At 33.5% G+C, this 20,442-nt stretch overlaps 1 protein-coding gene across 7 annotated transcripts in view; it reads right to left on the reverse strand.

Annotated features, from left to right (window-relative positions):
* LOC145688155 (1-phosphatidylinositol 4,5-bisphosphate phosphodiesterase delta-4-like) overlaps window positions 1-20,442 on the reverse strand; it is a 429,611-nt gene that overhangs the window by 22,369 nt on the left and 386,800 nt on the right. For all 7 annotated transcript variants that reach the window (XM_081761973.1, XM_081761970.1, XM_081761972.1 and 4 more), the window contains exons 9-12: window positions 13,763-13,972; window positions 9,729-9,937; window positions 7,661-7,751; window positions 2,470-2,649 (exon numbers count right to left, since the gene is read on the reverse strand). In XM_081761973.1, coding sequence (XP_081618099.1) covers window positions 2,470-2,649; window positions 7,661-7,751; window positions 9,729-9,937; window positions 13,763-13,972 — 690 coding nt within the window. The remainder of the gene's footprint in view (window positions 1-2,469; window positions 2,650-7,660; window positions 7,752-9,728; window positions 9,938-13,762; window positions 13,973-20,442) is intronic.

The raw sequence follows: 20,442 nt of genomic DNA on the forward strand, positions 1-20,442 counted from the left end.
AATTTAGGATAAAATCTAGATTTATTGCTCCAAGCCAGAACCTGTATCAGCTGGAGAATTGTATTTGGTATGTGCTCACCAATATATTACCAGATCTCGTATCTAAGTCAGGAGCGAATATTCTCAAACATCTGCAGAAACGTCTCAATAATAGTGCTGATGGCTATATGGAATTATAATTTTGTATACAAACTGTGCAATTCTGAGGTCCCCGTCTACAGTAGTTTCAAAAAATTAATTTGTTACTAAAAAAAAAATACAGTGAACTTGCATTTTAACGAACCTCAGATCAACGGATTTGAAATTTAACGAACATAACTTGACTACACAGAACTTTCAATTCAAAAGTGTGAGTTTATGATGAACATTAGCTGTTGCGTCCGAGCCTTTGGCCCGCTGTACACTGAAGTTGAAAATCGTACTTAACTAACAATTCTACTCGTTTGCATTTAACTTTTCGTTTGTTTGTTTGCAAATTAACGCAAATATAAATCTAAATAAAGTTCCAGCCTTTGTCTTAATAATAAACAGTAAAGTCACGTTCATGTCCAACAGAATCAGAAGGGCGGGTTTATGATGCCATGAGTTATGTAATGAAGTGCTAGACAGAACAGAAAGAAAGAATTAGAAGAAAAGAACTAAAAGAGTGAACAACAATGTATCATAGGGCAGGTTTCTAAATTCAGAGCTGGAATGCAAATAATTAGGGAAAATATATAACAAGCACCTAATTAAAAATTTACGTTTTGTACAGATGGATGTAAACAGGGAAGAGAAAACTAGACTGGCTCTGAGAAGAATGAGCGTGTTGTTCTCCCCCCCCTTTTTTTGTTGTTGTTGTTGTTGTTACATTAAGTTGTTATTAATGGATTGACCTTTCATAACGTGTCTGATGATGATGGTATTACACTAACAAAACTGTTACACAAGTTCCATTAATATATCTAGTGCTTTGGTCAATTTTGTTTTATTAATATTGCCGAATGTTTCTAAAACTATAACTAATAATATTGTAAAGCAAGTATTAGAAGTTTATACTCCCTAGCCTATGGTGGCCTCGGGAGAAGGTATTGTAGGTTAATAATCAATACAAGATACTGATGACTTCTTGGTTCCAACATCCTCTTTCATAGCCATCCTTTGGAGAAAGAACCTGTGAAGGGGTTGTCGGATTTCTTCGTGTTTGTGTTCTCCTCGTCTCTTCCTGAAAGAGTAGTTTTCTTCTGTTGTCTGATACTATTTATTAACAAATCGTGAAGACATGTGTTTATAGTAAAAAAAAAAAATGTGGCTTATAGTACGTATGGGTGTACGAATCCTTGCAATAAAGTATATTAATGTGGGTGTACTTTGATAATGAAAATAACACTTTTATTTTATTTTATTTTATTTTTTTATTTATTTATTTTTTTTTTTTCATTAAAGGAGTTGAGATATTGGAATATATTTTTTTACATTCTAAAGTATATCTGGTAATCTGGGTCGCTTAAATGAACAGTGATACTTTCGATCCCGTTTAAATTCAAATTCAACCCCGCAACTTGGGGGAGAGGGAGGAAGAGATATTTAAAAATGATCGAAAATGACCGATATTAGTGCTGAATCCACATTTTTGGGGGTCACCGAGATGAACAGTGACATTTCTGTTGCCGTTTAAATTCAAATTCAGCCCTGCAACTTGAGGGAGAGGGAGGGCAGGGGAAGAAATATAAAAATGATTTAAATAACCAATATCATTGTCGAATTCATAGTTATCGGGAACACTGAGATGAACATTGACACTTCCGATGCCTTGCCCCGCAACATGGGGAGAGGAGGGGAGGGGGACATAAAAATGTTCAAAAATGACCGATATCAAAAAGCGCTTTAATAATAGTAAAAGGTGACTGACTAACGGAATGTATTACTATTTTTTCTTAATTTAATCCAACGAAGCGGGTAATTGACGCTAGTATCAAATATAATCAATATTAAAAATAATTTTATAGTGTTATTACAATGCTAATTTTTTACTTGCTGTATAGGTTATGGTTGTTTACGAATACTCAAATAAATGAGTTAAGAATGGCAAACCTGCACTACAACTTCCATCATTGTTTGTTTCATCTGGTTCAAACAAATATACAACATAAGAGTAAGCTGGTTGTGTGTTCTGCGCCGATAAACAGTATAAGATAAAATGAAAGAAAAACTAATTTGTTCAAATTCCAAAATCAGAATTTTCAAAGAAGAAATGAGTTCAATTAATCAGGTAAAAGCAGTAACTTGTGTGTAAGTGAAAGATATGCAGTACTAGGTTTTCTATCATAGCAACAAAGTGGTTTGGTTTCAGATATATTACTGAAACTAAACTGTTATGTTGACAACGTGACAACGAAACTGACTCAATGACTTGACTCATTCATACGTGTTTTACACTCTACATTCTGTTGACCCCCCCCCCCCAAGTGAAACTTGTTACTTACTTACCTATCTGACAGCCTACATTCCAGAAAGGTGTTGGATCATAGTTTGAAGATCCAGTGCGTTTTCCAGCAGGATAGATCCGACTGAGTTGCCGTTTATTATATTGTACAAAAGCTGCTGCATTCTCTTCAATTAAACTAGCTGCCTTGGCTTCAGAGAATGATGACATTTGGAAGCATTTGCCTGTAATTATTATTATTATTATTTACAATCTTAGTTGTACCACACGTCCATGGTAAACCCTAATTACTCATTAGCTTTATATTCTCTAAAACTGACGGAAAGAAATCACTAATTGTAACTAACTATGCATTTACTACACTATAGTTTGGCACAAATATATTTTCTGTTTAAGCAAATTAGTAAATTTTAAAACAAATTTCTACAGAAATATAAACAAAAAGAAAATATTTGTTAAAAAATACTTAAAAGTAGCCACGATCAGAAAACTAAAACGTCACTGCTGTAGGTAAGTTTACGCTAGACACACCATGCAAGTTTGTTATACATGGAATTTTATAAATGAAAGATATATTTATTTATTTATTACGGTTGAAGGTTTTCCTGTGGGAATTTGCTAAATCAACAGCTTTTGTGAATGATTTGGCTAAAACTTCGATTCCCAGATGTCCCAATGAAGTTCTCTTAGGACACGAAGAGACAATGGTGGAATCAAGGGGGCACTACAAGATTAATCTATTCATTTTTAATTTAATAATTGAATAATAGCTTACCTAAGATTGTTTCTTCATTTCACTCAAAATATTTTATCCTATTAACATACAATTTATTGTAGAAGAGGCATCATATCGAAATTAAATGAAATGCAATCATTAGTTGAACCCACGGTTATGCCTTGTAGGCTAAAGATCAGAAATACAGATGAATGTTTAATGGAATAAAAAAACTGGGATGGAAAATAAGAAGACTGAACTAGTGCTCCTTCACACCAGATATAAGTGCTCTACTACTGAGTCTCCGCCATGATCGATTGAAACAAAGGATTTCTGAAACGGGAATAGAAAATTAATTACCAGACAAAAATGGAAAGAACCATATACACTAAAAACAGTACACTATCGGCTCTCTCGCTGAAATGTTTCATCATATAGGAAGAGGAATATGTAGGGAGAAAAAAAAAGGAAGAAAGAAATATTAAAGAAGAACTGTGAATCTCCACGTGAATGCCATAGTGCAACGTAGGATTATGAGGTCACATTAGAGTGTTACCAACCACTTGTTTGGTAAGAGTGGGGAAAAGTGAAGAAATAATAAAGGATTGAAATATAGGGAAAGAACTGAAATAGTTTAAGTATCGTACAACACATTCTCCTGTTACGCAAAAAATAAATCTACTTCCATATTGACTTATTTAGTTTGCCAGCAAGTACTGTTCAACCTAAGAAGATGGACCTTACAAAGCTCCTCATACAAAAATTAGACTTAGTATCAAGAAATTATTCCCACTTTCCCTTATGGATCCTTTTACCTTCTTAATAATCATCTAGAGTTATGCACATCCGTTATTTCCACAGAAATTGCTGACTTCTATTTTCCAAATACCTTCGAAACAGATCATAATATTAGACCTGCCGAATGCAAGATAACATTGTCGCTACAATCTGACTCCAGAGTCCTCAGCATTCGACCGAAAGATAAGAGTTCCACAGCGGTTGTCATGCATTAATCAGACTATCATTGCAAAAACCTACGCTAGCTTTCCAATTGCACCCATCACATATCTCTAGATATAAACAACAACTAACAACTTTCTCACTAAGATCCAACGTTATCCAGCCAACCATAGAGCTCCTTCGTGGATAAGCGGTTAGCATACGTGTCTTTGACATGGGAGACCCGGGTTCGATTCCCGGCGGGAGCTCATGTGGTTCTGATACCACGTTAATCAGTAGGTCTCGTCTCATATAGACTCAGTGCTGAAAGGAACGTTAAACTTAAGTACAACTCAACTCCAGCCAACCATGAGCAACTTGAGTGCCTACCTCAAACTACCAATGGAAAGTACTTCAAGAATATTACAAAACCCTTAAATTTTATGTTCTCCCCAAAATACATAAAACCCAGCAAGCCAGAAGACCGAAGACCGTCAGAAGATCCGTTGTTTCTGGTAGTGGTAGCCTCACTGGACGCACCTCTCTTTTCCTCGACTACCACTTCCAACCCCAATCCAAGCTCTCCATCATAGCCCAAAGGAACAAATCATTTATCCATCGCCCCATCCTCGAATCTTCACTCTCTAATACCATTCTTGCCTCCGTAGACCATCCTAGCCTCATTATACACCATAATTTGCCCCAGAGTTCCTTTAAACACACTCCGAACCTCGAAAACCCAGAATATAATTTCCAATCCTATATGACTGAAAAATCAACAATTCACATTTGAAAATAGTCATTATATTCAAATCAAAGGCACTGCAATGGGAACTCGCATAACTTCTCGTATGCTACCTATTCGTAAGACTCTTTGAACAGCATATACTCTTCTAATAAACATTTCAACCTTTTCTCTGGCTTCTATTCAAAGATAACATCTTCCCAATATTAAGACAGTCAAGCATTGGAATTATTTTTAGTTCTTAACAATAAATACCCAGTCACATTCCCTTGTTGTTCTCCAACCATATAGAGAAATATACGTTAAACTTGAGGATGAAACTCTCAAGAGTGACGTATACAGGAAATCTACCAATAGTATTAAATACCTCCACTTCAAGAGCTCCCACCTTCACTACATTAAACTTTCTCCATCCTATACTTTGTCGGGGAACCCGTATCTGTTTCGCTACATCGTCTCTCAACAACGACCGAAGATACTCTCGTCAGCACTCTCCAACTGGAGATACTTAAACAAGCTTACAACGAACAATTCAGTCACGCAAGAAACCCGACCAAAATAAAACTAACTATACAATAAAATTATTTACTCTTATTTTCATTACCCAATATCATCCCAGCTTTCATTTCCTAAAAACATACTAACGAATCTTGCTTACGTTACACTCAGAACGCCACCTGAAACAGAAAACACATTCCAGACCAGCCCTAAAATCGTTTAATGAAGATCTTCCAACTTTCATATCTTCATTATAAAAACTGGTCACTTGTAAGATCCCACCAAATCTACCAAGAAGTATCAAAAACCCAGACGTAAAATTTGTCTTAATTTAGATACTGGTTTTATCTTTCATTACCCCATTACAAAGATAACACACTCTTTCTATCATTCCGGTAGTTGCGATTGTTTCAACCTAATTTACATCCTCAAAAGCATCCACTATCTGCCTTCTACATTGACGAAACTAATTAATTTTACGATTTTTGTTAGTAATCACCGATATTATTTGCAGCGCCCCAGTTCCCCATCTACGTGTCTCACAACATACAATCTATCACAAAAGTACATTTAGCCACACCTTTCAAATATTCGGAAAGTTCTTCCCCAAAACTCTATATATCTCAGAAAAATAAACACACTGCTGAATAAGACTGCACTTATTTAATATAAAAACACATTTACACGTGACGTTTCGATCTTCTAGCCAAGATCCTCATCAGACGTACACTCGACTCAAGTGTACGTCTGATGAGGATCTTGGCTAGAAGATCGAAACGTCACGTGTAAATGTGTTTTTATATTAAATAAGTGCAGTCTTGTTCAGCAGTGTGTTTATTTTTCTGATTTTATTCGCAAGACGTTGACTATGATTGTGTGTCAATCTCAGAAAAAAAGAAAAAAAAATGGAAGAAACTTGCTCCACCACCTTACCCCTATGGTCTTAACTAAATTAACAGTGCCAAACCTCGCTACACTATCATTTCTCATTGAACTTATATTTATTAGTGTCTTTCTTCTTTCTCTCAGCCTTTCCCACTTATGTAGGGTAGACGTCTCTGATGATTTCTTCTGTCCCGAGACCTTTCTTCCTTAAGTAATTCTTAACCATATGCATCCGTTTCCACTCTTCTTACCATATAGTCGTTTGCATTATTATTACTACTACTACTACTACTACTATTATTATTATTATTATTATTATTATTATTATTATTATTATTATTATTATTATTATTATTATTATTATTATTATTATTATTATTATTATTATTTCTTCTCCAACACATTTTTCTGCCTTATACATCATTTTTATTTATTATACTTTATTATTTTTTTTATTTGTTTGATAATTTCTGCATTAATTATTTTTCTTAATCATTTTTCCCCTATATTACAATCTTTTTTATGTATTATTCCTTCGCTCTCCTGCACCCCATTCAGACCTAATAGTTCTATTACTTTTTATACTTTTCCATTAAACTCAATCGACTTTCAACTAGATAAAAAACCACCACCTGACCTTACATTCTTTATTATATAATTTTTTTTTAAAAAAAGCTGCGAATCTACTATGTTTTTGCTTGATTGCACAAAAGTTTACAACGATATTTTTAAAAGGGCTTATTTAGAATTTTATTTATATATTTTTTTAGTAAAAACAAATGCCTACATCTGTAGTGTAGATTTTGCGGTGTTCTACATTTTAGCTACGAAACTAAGGAAGTAATAAAAAGCAATAACTCAACAACAGTCAACCGACTTACTCCATCTAAAGAAATGTTTCAAATCTTCGTAGCTTAAAGGATCACTTAACGGTTTTTGACGGAAAATAAAATTTGGAATTATTTCAAAAATTGGGTCCAGTCATTTGGGTTTGGGAACAACCACTTTGGCAAAACAGAAATTTCCACATTGAAAAACGCATTACGACGTAGAGTGCAAAAACATTGCAAACTTTGCAAGCCGAAGTGAACCGAAATCAGAAGCTCCAGGTGTGCAAAGCTGTCGAATACAGCTTCTGCTGTCGAACCGAGCCTGATCATTAAATATAGCAATCTTTAGTTCTTAGGCGATGGTCTATTTGCCCACCTAATTGCGTTCAGATCCGGCCAGTACTTACCGAGAAATAAAGTACCATATATAAGGTAACCCAAGCCTAACTTTTGTCTGCCTAAATTATATATATATATATAATAATAATAAAAAAAAAGCAATGGTCTATTTGAAACTAAACAACTCAATCCATGCTAAAACTGGTGACAAACTAGAAGAAAGAAAATAAATTATAAATATACAGGATTTAGTTATTTGTTGAAACAAGTATTGTGAACGTTACCTTCTACTCTCGATCTGTCGAAGTTGTGGAAATGAACAGCTTGACAAATATTCACGAGATCCGATAAACCAGCAGCAACTATCTTCTTTTTCTGTAATAAATTTATTCCATATATTAGACAAATATGTACATTTATGCAGTGCATAAATAAGATAGTTAAAAGTTAGTTCTTATTATTAAAAATATATATACAATGAATTACCAGCGAATAGTGAAAACGATCACACACATTATAAACAGTATGCAATGAGCTCTGTTGCAAAACCGCTTCATCGCATAAGAAGGAAAGAAAAATTAAACAGAAAAAAAAAATCGAGAAGCGTATAGGTGGGCGTTATGTTCGAATGTAGAGTTAAGTAGTCACGTCATAATGTTACCACGCTGTAAGGATATAGAGTTTAGTTGATCTTGACGTATCTGGATATTTTAGTAATTCTATGGAATCAGTTCAGAATGCTTTCTTAATTTGGTTAAGATGGAAATGTAACAATTAAGGGAGATGGGCTTGTCAGATATTAGGAAGGATTTTAATCTTACACTTCCAAAACGCGTTCTTTTTTTTTTTTTTTTTTTTTTTTTTTTTTTTTTTTTTTTACAAGATTTACCTGATAAGTATGTTTTAGAAAATTTCCTTTTAATACGAGTTCCGTGTAAAAAAAAAAAAAAGTTCCTTTCGTTACCAAGAATTTATTTACAAATCTTCCATTTATAATAGAATTCTAACAATAAATAAATTTTATTCTGTATTAGGTGGGCGCGGTGGCTCAGTGGTAGAGTTTTCATCTCCGGTGCTTGCGGTCCCTGGTTCGATCCCAGCTCACGCCGTGTGGGCTTTGTGGTGGACAAACACCGTGCTCGTGGGTTTGCTCGGGGTTCTCCCGTTTCCTCCCACTTTCTTCATTCCACCATTTCACTCATCTCTCATCATCACAGTCTCCTTTGGCCAAACCGGAACAATCGTGAGACGTAAAACTTAATCATTTCATTTTTTTATTCTGTATTAGAAAAGTTTCAAAAGAATTTTCATTAGGTGTGTTTCAATTTTTTAAATAGTTAAATATTTTTTCTCTAGGTTTACTTTCTAATTATTCTAAGTATTTTCTGAAGTTGGTGCCATTTATATAATATGCATTTAGTGGTGGTGATTTTAGGATAGTCTTCTTTTTCCTCTTCCTTGCCCTTTAATTCAGATGTGGGACTGCGATTACGTTTTAGTATGTTGTAGTTTAATTGATTTTAAATGAAATAGTGTATTCTAATTAGCCTGGGTCTTATGATTTACATTCTTTTACTTTTTTCTTCCTTTTTACAATTGATGTAAGTCAAATATTTATTTCATTTTGTAATAGAAGCTGTGTGTTTTGCCTTTTACAATTTTTTTTATTTAATACTTTGTAAATTATTTTAATAACACTGTCAACATGTGTATTTCATACTTTCTATGATATATTTTTATTCTACTTGCATATGCCTTACGATTTTTTTAAGTTTGTAACATACTGCATGTTTGCTTTTTACACTTTTATTCATGTATTTAATACTTCGCAATCTAATTATTTCTTTAATTTTCTGTATAACTAGATGTATTTTCTGGTTTAGCATGATGTTTGTATTCTGCTTGCATGTGCCTTTTCCTTGTGAATACAGTTCATTTTTTTTTTTTTTTTGTTTGTTTGTTTGTTTTTTTGGCGCACTTGGAACTGTAATGCTGTTTTTTATCCATAAACATATTAAATATTATTATAATAAGTAACAATTTTCAAATTATAATATTTAATTTTTAAATTGCTAGCAATGAGGCTGTGATTACTTCCTGCTATGATTGAAATCAAATGCATTTTCTTAGAAAACTACATCAATGAAGCGTATCAACAGACGTGTAATCCAGCCGCTCCTGCAGCAATTTGGTAGCTTCGATTGTGATGTATTAATTTCACTTTTAATAACATGCTCAACAAGATAGTAACTGCGTGCTGCTTCTGAGTACAGAGTTCCCGCCACCAAAGCTGCACTCCCTTGGCAGAGATGATCGAAATCGTACGTTGGAAGTAGTTGTGTGCCCACTAACCTTCCTCTCTTCTTCCAAATTTTGCTCATCAGCGTCAGCAAATGCAACTTCTCTTTCATCCTCAGTGTCTGATTCTTCGACCTCTTCCTCTTCCTCCCCTTTCACTACTGGCTTCACCTTCTTCGCCTTGATAATGATTTTGCGCTTTAGGCTTTCTGGTGAAGGTAGCTGCTTTGTGTTCTCATCCACTGCCTCCAGATGTAACATATCTAAAGAAAAGAAAATGAAAACATATTGAGAAAGGAAGAAAACGATCAAAAAATGGTCAGAGATAAACATAAATCATATATTTCAATTCTTCCCTTATTTTTGAAATGTTTCGTTCAAGAAGAAGAATGGGAGTTTCATTATCAGGATTACTGAAAACCCTCTATCCTCCCTTCGTGAAGGTAAGTAGGTTTCCACATTCCTTTCTGATCAACGTTTTACTTTTAATACCCTTGAAAACTAGAAACAGTCCCTTATTTTTCTTTATATAATCGTATGACACACTACAAGGAATTTTCAAACTAAGGTAGCAAGATTTCCTCAAAGGTGTGTGCTAGGGAAAGTTAATCTTCAGTTTGAACATTGAGTAGCACTCGATGCCAAATCAATAATGCTAAAGTGACATATTACGTATATATGTCTCATAACATTCGGTAGTACCTAGAAACCCTTACACTCAATGAGGCTAGTATCCCAGGTCTACATGAAATATTTTATTGAAATTTTTTCGATTTCTGATTCCTCTACGGCTAAGCCATTTTCAGAAGTTCCGTTAATAGTCTATTGAGAACTAAACCAATATTTACTAACTTGCAAGTGTTAGTTCAAATTCTTTAATGTTAACTACAATGTATTTCCCTTGGTAATCCATTTCAATTGGACACATATTTCTTAGGTTTGTCTCATTACATTAGAAGTAGTAAAGACACTTTTCACATAATTCCTGTGGGGCATCTCTTCCGAAAAATTCTAACGTCTTCTGACCGACCCAACTTGATATTTTCCCCTATGCTTGGGTTTAAAAGTACTCGAGATTGGCACCCAACAGCAAACCCCCCCCCCCAAAAAAAAAAAAAAAAAACAGTAATCAGCAATGAACTCCGATGAATTCGACAGTAATCTCGGTAATCTTAGACACTTGATTATTTACCCCTTCTCTTCCCCCTCAATACAGATGGGGACTGAATTTGAACTTCAATGGTATCTTAAATGTGACCATTCATCTCAACAGCCCAGAAAACTATTGACTTTTACACTAATATCGATTGCTTTCGATTATTATTGTTTAACACGTTCTTCTTACCTTATCAAGGTGCTAATGGGGAGATGAACGTGAACCGAAATGGCATCAGAAATGTCACGATTCATCTCACCGACCCCGGAAATTATGAATTCGACACTAATGTAGGTCATTTTCGATCATTTTTATATCACCCACTTCCCTCCTACGTGTGCCAGGAGGGTCTTACTCACAGTACCTTTTCTAGATTGTAAGTAATACATGTACCAAGTTTGGTTAAAATTACTCTAGGCATTCCAGTTACGCTGAAACATACATACGCACACATACATACACTATTACACAGGTATTAACATTAGCCACATTTTCGCACGGGAAGAATTGGTACATGGAAAATACTTGAATTTCTTTTCTCCTTAGGATAAACATTTCAGTGAAAGCGTAATGATAATAATCCATTAGATACTGTAATTTTGGCGTACAGTTTGAAACTCTAGTCCCGTATAATAAAATCTTTAATAGATGTTATGTTATAAAAGCCCACCTTGATGTAGATATACTTCAAAAGCTACACGGCATCGAAGGTGTCACTATTCATCTCAGCGATCCTAAAAACTAAGGCTTAAACATCAATATTGATAATTCTTGATCGTTCCCCCTTTACACATCACCTAGAGTTGATACGAGATTTTACCTGCACTGGAAGCTGAGCTCGGCTCCGCTTAAAGCGCACTGGAACTGTCACCCTTAAGGACCTTGAAAACTATATTCGACACGAATATCGGCTGTTTTCTATTATTTTTACGCCACCACTTGTAAGTTATGCTTTATTTTACATTTATTTTAACATAAATAATGGAAAGCAAACATTATTCCAAAATACTTTATTTTCTGTCTCTTTATTAATATTTTATATGCAGCAGTTATTTTTCACACCAATACTATACAATTAAATGTTGTTCATCATCACAAATTAATGCTTCTCGCGATAGTAATGTTTGTAAAGATAGTATAAACTTACACAAGTATACGCTGCAACAATAAATCAATGCTCAAGAATTGCAATCTAGAAACCTATGTCACTTTCAGTCTCTTCATCTGCACCACCCTGAACAAGTTGATTAATTGCAAGTTTCATATAGTAGTTATAATTTTAAATTCTTTAGTTTGAAATTTCAGTACTAGCACACAAGAAAACAATGTAGAAAACATATCCACTGTTGAAATCCCTAACCTTCAGTTTTTCTAGCATAAGAAAGGATCCAGTAATGTTTTTTGGCAGAAAATGAAATTTGGAATTGCTTCCAAAATTGGACGCATACAATTAGATTTGGGAACAACTCTTCTGAAAACATTATATTATATATATATATATATATATATATATATATATATATATATATATATATATATAAAATAAATTTCAGGATTGGAAACGCACCACATTGGAGAGTGCAAAATCATTGCGAATTTTATAATGGGTATATGAGAAGCCATCACTCATTGCTTTTTTTGTTTATTTACTAGCATATATTACCCGCTTCGCTGGGTTGAAATAAATAATTTAAATGCACACTGATAGTGGCCATTCAAGAGTTTGTTTATACTACAGTATTTTTCCAGTTAGAAATTGTTTTGGTTTGTCAACATCAGAAACGTAAGCATAACTCATATTACTCTCCAATGTTTATTCGCGAAGTGCCTGGAGGGACTTAACATGCAAGATCTTCTAAATGGTACAAGCTACTGTAAAATTCACTACACCAGTGAATTTCCGAGAAAATTGTACATGAATCTGATGTATCACTTGCACCTATTCTCATCTGAAAAACCGAAAGTTCAATCCAATATGGCGGACCCAAGATGCCGGCAGAGGTGGGTAACATATGTCAGAGAAGCAGTACTTGATCCAATTTGTTTTGCATATGCCCACATTCACGTCCAGTTATATCTACAGAAACTAAAAGCAATTTTATGTCCGAACATTATAGTAGTGTTTAATTGAATTCCGGATATATGAAGGTCCATAAATGTGTAAATTACCGGTATAGGCCGCTAAAATTAGTACAATCTACATTGGGACACAGTATTTTGCATTTGAATCAATTTTACACAAATCCCAAGGGCACACTTCGCGAATGTACCTTATTAGACAAAGCCATTCATCTTGATATATGAAGGGTTTTTTTTTTTTTTTTTTTTTTTTGTTATATAGAATGCGAATATTATGTGCACTTGCGCGAATATTGGAAATGTTATATTACGGATTCGAATATGGTTGACTGTGCTGAAGAGGCACATTAAAAAACTGGATGTTCATCCACAATACTTATTTCGTCATTTTGTTTACTCCAACAATTAAATATTTCATCCTTCTTGGTTGACGGCATACGAATATCTCATTCACGACTTTTTAAATCATACCCCGAAGAGGTCAAAGGAAATTTGAAATGTTACATTATTATATGTATATTTTTAACCATGGGAGATCAAGCTTTCAGTTTAGTATCTGAGATTTTATGACAAAATGAATTCAAACTTCTCATTTAGTTCAGCTCTAAAACAAAGAAGAGCAGGTGAGTATTACAAATTTCATTTTGAACCGTTAACATAAAATTCTGTATATTAGTTTTTTTTTCTTTCTTTTTGTTTTCTTTCTTGAAAAATACGAATATTCATTCGCTTGTACGAATTCAATATGAATAACGCAAAAGAAAGGGGGCACAGAAATTAGAGAAGAGCACATTACTGTCCGCGGTGAGACGCGGAGTATTTTGCTAGTGATAGATATAATCAGACAACTTACCTCCCAAAATACTCTTTAAATGCTTCGCCATCTTCTCTTGTTGCTCCTCACCACAATGATTCTCAATGGATAAAATCACGGGATATTCAGAACTGTGGAAAGCATATGGCTTAATCGCATCGGCTATAACATCTTTGAACAGAATCTTCGATGTCAAAGTAAATCCATGATATATAATGGGCTCTCCATCAGGACCATCCCAGCAATCCACTAAAATAAGTAAATGCGATGTTCAGTTCAATACAACATATTCAGAAGTGAGGCACCGTTATAGTTACAAATAGCCACATAAAATTACAACAAATTCAATATAGAAAATAGCAATGTATGCATTTTTAGGATGAAGAAAAATTGACAAAACTGAACAATGTAAAGTAAAGTTATACAACACATTTATTATTTTAAAGAGTAATCCAGAGTCAGTTTCCCCATTGGAGGTAAGATGTTTATTGCCAGGTGCTTTCCAAAGCTATTTTTCAAAGCAGTTTTACGGCGCAGTCTCACCAATTACGCACATCTACAATTGACATGTGTCCAGGTTATCATGTTACACTATGTACGGTGTAATCGAATCGTCAGTCTACGACCTCGTCAGAAAACATAATGCTCACTTGTAACGAGTTTCCAGAATTCGAAAAAAAAAAAAAAAAAAAAAAAATCCTTCATTGGATTTAGCAAACATAAGTGCACACTGCATTTATCTAATATTCAATCTCAAATTAAAGTTTACTAGGTTTGTTCCATGCATTTCTCTCCTTTTTCAAACCACAAACTGTTTATACATGTGCGACACACAATATACTTTTTTCAATCTTGTTCTGCATTTTATATACTTATTCTTACTTTTTCATTGGAAGATCTGATTGGTAGTCTTTTTATACGTATGTATGCTACTAATAAGTTGTTTTTTTTTCAACAAAAATTTTAGGAATAATTAAAAAAAAATCAATCAAAAGATTGCGATCTTGGCCAAGAATTTTAGGAATGATCAAAAAAATTCACCAAAAAATTGTGATCTTGGCCAATAGTTAGTTTTTGGATCTGTGGCCACAATTTTTGAACGGACTCTAAATCGAGTTTTCGTATTTTTTTGCGGAATAAACACACTATACTGAGTTAAGTGATAGTTTGGGTTTGGCTGCACTATATGTAGTTCTCCAGATGTAAGACATACAAGAAAATTTTTGATTGAAACGTAATGGATCTTTTGATCCAAGAAATGGACCTTTCAGATGCTACAGGAAGTTAGTTACCAGTTTAACATTTTTTAATGCTACAGATAGTAACCGGTTTCTTTGGTTTTGTTTTCTTCAAGAATGAAGGTACTTTTAGGGCGAATAATTTCAAAATTAGAAGTTACAATGAAAAGACCATTTCTCAAAAAAGAAAATTAGGGAAACCAAAAATGGATCAAAACATTGCGATCTTGGCCCATAATTAGTTTCTGGGTCAGGGGCCACAAAATGTTTGAACGGCCCTTAAATCGAGTTTTCGTATTTTCTACGGAATACGCACATAATACTGAGTTAACTGATAATTTGATATGGCTACGCTGTATGTAGTTCTCCATATATAAAGGCTACAAGAAAACTTTTGATTGACATAATTATATCGGATCTTTTGATTAAAGAGAAAAAAAAAAACTGGCAATGAACACTGTTTTAATCTCTAATTTATACAGCAATTAACTTCACTTGTGTCACGAATCCAGCAACAACAAATTTGTTGCAGTATACACAAACACAGCAAAAAATTTCTTTTTATGATATTCGTAAACTTCCCGAAATTATAATTCCATGAAAGAGGAGCATCAAACAACAAATGAACGTATTATGTAACATAACAGAAGAGTAGGAGAAAATGTAGGGCACTTGTTTAATTAACAGAAGGAGTATTTTAGAATAAAAGAACTAAAAAAACATAAAAAAAATAATGTCTGCTAGTTGTAACTACAGACATATTGATTTTATTAAAACTTAAAATGCTTTTCAAACTGAAAATTTGACATTTATTTGAAAGAATCTGGAAGTTTATTGTATAGCTTTATTATTATATGGTGTATAGAATTTTAAACTTTTGATATCAAATTATCTGCATTATTTCAGTGATAATTCTTAATGAATTGGCGTACGTCAGAATTTAATTCAAAATTTTGTTTATTCATATTATGTAGCCCTATAAAGTATATTCTTTCAAGAACCTACGTATATAGGAACAGCAGCACATTTAGATGTTAAAACAATGTTTGATAGGATTTGAACGGGAGGTGGTAGGTAACTAATGATACCAGAGAAGAAAATAAATTCATAAATATGGAAAACATGGAACTTCACCAACAATATCTGAAAAACACGAATTATGATTTATGTATTTCGGGATCATATGTATGTTCATGAACATACATAAAATTTATATGGTGTAGGTTTAAATCATTATTTCAAAAATAAGATTATAGAGTTAATAATTAACGTTCTTTATACTTATTTCATCTCAAAAGAGAGAAATCAACTATCAGCAAGATCAGTCAATGTTATAAAACAATACTAGTAAGTTTTCAATGTTTTCCAGTACAAAAAAAAAAAAAAAAAAAAGAAAGAAAGAAAGAAAGAAAAAAAAGAAAAAAAGTGCCTTTTCTCTATTAACTCTTTTCACAAAGTTTGTTCTACATCACATAAGGTAATGGGAACATATTTGCAACGCAGCATTTTTAATATTGAAGGAGTGGAAAATTTCCTACTAACACAATTAAATGAAATCCTTAAGTGAAATTAAATGAAATTTATTTATTTATTTATTTATTTAGAAACAACAGAACAGGCTTAATGCATAATTATAGTGTCGTATAATACATACATATACATATATACTTTTACCCGTACAATTAATTAATTCACTTCGAGTGTCAGGTACTCGGTAATAATCCTGTTTCTAAATACATATTCTGACACTGAATATATCTAATACATCAGTTTTATGACTTAATTCATTGTAGGAGTCACACATTCTCCACAGCGGAGATTTACTGAGAATATTTGTTCGTGCCCTTTCACAGAAAAATATACCAGTATTCCCTGGTCTTGTTCTGCCTGTTGGAACGCTCAGATATATTTTCGTGAGTAGCTCTGGACAGTCAATTTTATTATTTAATACTTTATATAAAAATAATAAATCAAACATCTTTCGTCGATTCGTCAACGTTAGGAAATTCAAACTCCTTACTAAGTCCACGTAGGGAATCTGTTTGGGATAGAAAGCTGTTTTCTTGTACGTAAGCATTTTTAGAAATTTAAATTGTATGTTTTCTATTGCTTGTAAGTATTTATTTACATTCGGTGTCCAAATAACGCACGCATATTCTAATCGGGACCTTACGTACAAATTATAAAGTTTAATGAATGTTGACTCGTTTCTAAACTCTTTACCCATTCTATAGATAAAACCGAGGTTTCTGAATGCAGCGTTAGAGATTGCATCGATGTGATGAGAGAAGGTCAATTTTGAATCAAAAATTACTCCTAAATCTTTAACTGAATTTGGTTTACACAGGGATATGCCATTAATTATATACAGATGATTGATGGGATTTTCTTTCCTTGAGAACGATAAAGACTTGCATTTAGAGATATTCAATGAAAGTTTATTTTTGGCACACCATTGCCCAACACCCTGTAAATCCTGCTCGAGTTGTGTGCAGTCATCTAGTGTGCTTATTTTAGAATATAATTTGAGATCATCGGCAAACAACAGAAAGTGAGAGTTTTTAACATAGCTTGAAATATCATTAATTACAAGAAGAAATAATAGCGGACCTAAATGGGATCCTTGAGGAACACCTGATAATGTGGTAAATTTCGTGGTAATATATCCCCTGTAAGATACAGCTTGCTCTCGATTGCACAAGTAGAAAGCGAAGTACTCTATTGCTCGTTTAGAAAAATTGAAAGATACCAATTTCTGTAGTAGCATGTCATGGTCAACTCTGTCGAAAGCCTTACTGAAATCCGTATAAATGACGTCCACTTGACCGCCTTTGTCTAACTCTCTTACTATGTAATCCATTATTATTGCTAGACTGGTTGTTGTGGATTTATTCCTTAAAAATCCGTGTTGATGTTCAGATATGACAGGCTTTACATGGTTTAAAATTCTGTTGTATAATATGGTTTCAAGAACTTTTACAAAGGGAGATAGGATGGCTACGGGTCTAAAGTTCTCTATCTCATTCCTGTTTCCAGATTTAGGAATAGGGCAAATGAGACCTTCTTTCCATTTATTCGGAAATATATTGCTTTTAATGGACATATTAAAAATAATGTGAAGTGGATGCTTGAATATATCTAAACAACCCTTCACCACATACGGTGGAATGTCATCTATACTACAAGATGTTTTGGGTTTCGGCGCTTTAATAGCCTGCTCAATTTCTTCTAATTCTATTTCCTTTATATGAAAGGTGTCTAATATACTGCTTTCCGAATTATTTGTTATTAGATAATCCGTGTCGTATTTAGCGGGTACACTACTATATACTGACTGAAAATAATGCGCGAATGCCTGAGAAATTTCTTTGTTATGTTTTAACTCGTTACCATTATATGTTAGAGAATCTGACGAAAGATGCTTGGTTTTACTTTTAATAAAATACTAGAACTGCCGTGGGTCTTTTTCTACAGTAAATTCAGAATGTGAAATAAGTGCCTTGTACGCTCTCGAAATTTCTGATTTAATTTCTTTTCGTAGTTCCAGGAACTGTTCACGATGGTATGCAATATTATTTAGCCCCTCTTTCCACTTTTTACGATGGTAAGATTTCCGTTTGATTTTTTTGATTATATCATATGTAAACCAGCACGGATAACTGGCATTGACGTGCTTTTTAGCATAGACGCATCGGCTGAATACGTTATAAATCATTTCGTAGAATTTTGAAACAGTACAATTAACATCATCATTTTGAGAAAGGCAATCCCAAGATAAGTTTGACAATTCTATATATAATTTTGTGAAATCAGCCCTTTTAAAGTTGAAACCAATTACTTGAGGAACTTGCTTTAATTTAGTAATATGATTAAGCGTTAAAGACACTAGGATTGCTGGGTGATGTCTATCCTCTCGAACAAGTGGATACTCTTTAGAAACAACTACATCTTTGATATTAGAAAGTACTAGGTCTAATGTGCGGCCATTTGTGTTTTGTATGTCGTTGAATGATGATAAATTGTATAAGGCATAAAGTTATACACATCTTTACACTTGGTTGTTGAAGACATAAGATCAAAACAAGAATTTGTAATTTCTGCAATATTAAAATCTCCGATGCAGAGAATTGTGCTTCCTGGTGGACAGTTACTCTCGATAAATTGATAAAACTCTTCGTAAATTTTAAAATTTGAATCCGGTGGAATATAAATGGCACAGACAAATACATCTAAAGAATGTAATACTAATTTAACAAGAACACACACTAGATTTGTATCGCACGAACTTACATAGTACACACTATATTTTTTAAGAATAGCTATTATTACCCCACCCCTTTACTCTTGTTAACCAGCTTGTTAACCAGAAATTCTTCAGCTTAACGTCAAACGATTATATTCTTTAGGCTAAGGGAGATGGATGATTAAGGCAAGTGAGTAATGATGCAAGAATCAATGGAATGAAAACGTAAGAGGAAATTGAAGTACCCGAGAAAACTGACGTACACGATATTGTCCACCACACACTTACTTAGCCGGGAATCGAACGAAGGACTCCACACACCAGGGAAAAGCACTCTACTCGTGAGTCACTGCCCCGTCCCCTTACACACACATATTATACATATTTTATATATATAGTAAGGAGTAAAGTTCGTAGGATAGAGTCACTGATAAAATTAAATGTTGGCAGAAAGTTGTACTTAGTTCCTACGTGTATAACAAAGACAGAATTTTCCAATCTATAATGGGCAAAGAGTGAAATTGTTGATGCTGATACGGATGAAAGGTTATATTGGTTTCACTCAAACTGCAGATAAACAGAAAAGAAAGAAAATTTTCTAAAATATAAAAATTGCCAACATATTATGATTTTTAATTCTTTTTTCGTCCTTTATTTGATTTTTCTAAAAGAAATCAGCCATAAGGATAATATATATCGTACGTGATTGATGTTACTAATTTGATATTGGCCAAAATTGAGGTGGTTATAGAACTTCACGAGTTTAGTACATAGGTGAAATATTATGGTGTGAAGGCCTTTGGTTTTTGAGTTACTGGCCATCAAAGTTGGAATTAGTCTTCCTGAAGGATATTATATATGGTATGCTATTGACGTTACTAATTCAATCATGACCAAATTTGACACGGTAGTAGCTCTCACGTAGCTTAGTGTATATCTTAAATATTATGATACCCAAACCATTGGTTCTAGAGTTATTGACCGTCCTATTTAGATTTGAACTCGGTGAAATGAAGAAATTTAACTAAATCGCACCCGATAAAATTCATGCGATTTTGATTAAACTTAGTTGGTAGTAAGTTTGACGAGCTTGGTACGCGTACTAGCTTAATATGAAACATTATGAAATATTATGGATGACCTTTTGTTCCGGTGTTTTGGCCATCACAACTGAAACTGGACTCAATGAAATAAGGAAATTTCACTAAAGTTGAGATTGACGGAAATCATCTGATTTT

This window comes from Thermobia domestica, chromosome 6 (genome assembly GCF_964235325.1).
Source record: "Thermobia domestica chromosome 6, izTheDome1.hap1.1, whole genome shotgun sequence".
NCBI classification, from domain to species: Eukaryota; Metazoa; Arthropoda; class Insecta; order Zygentoma; family Lepismatidae; genus Thermobia; species Thermobia domestica.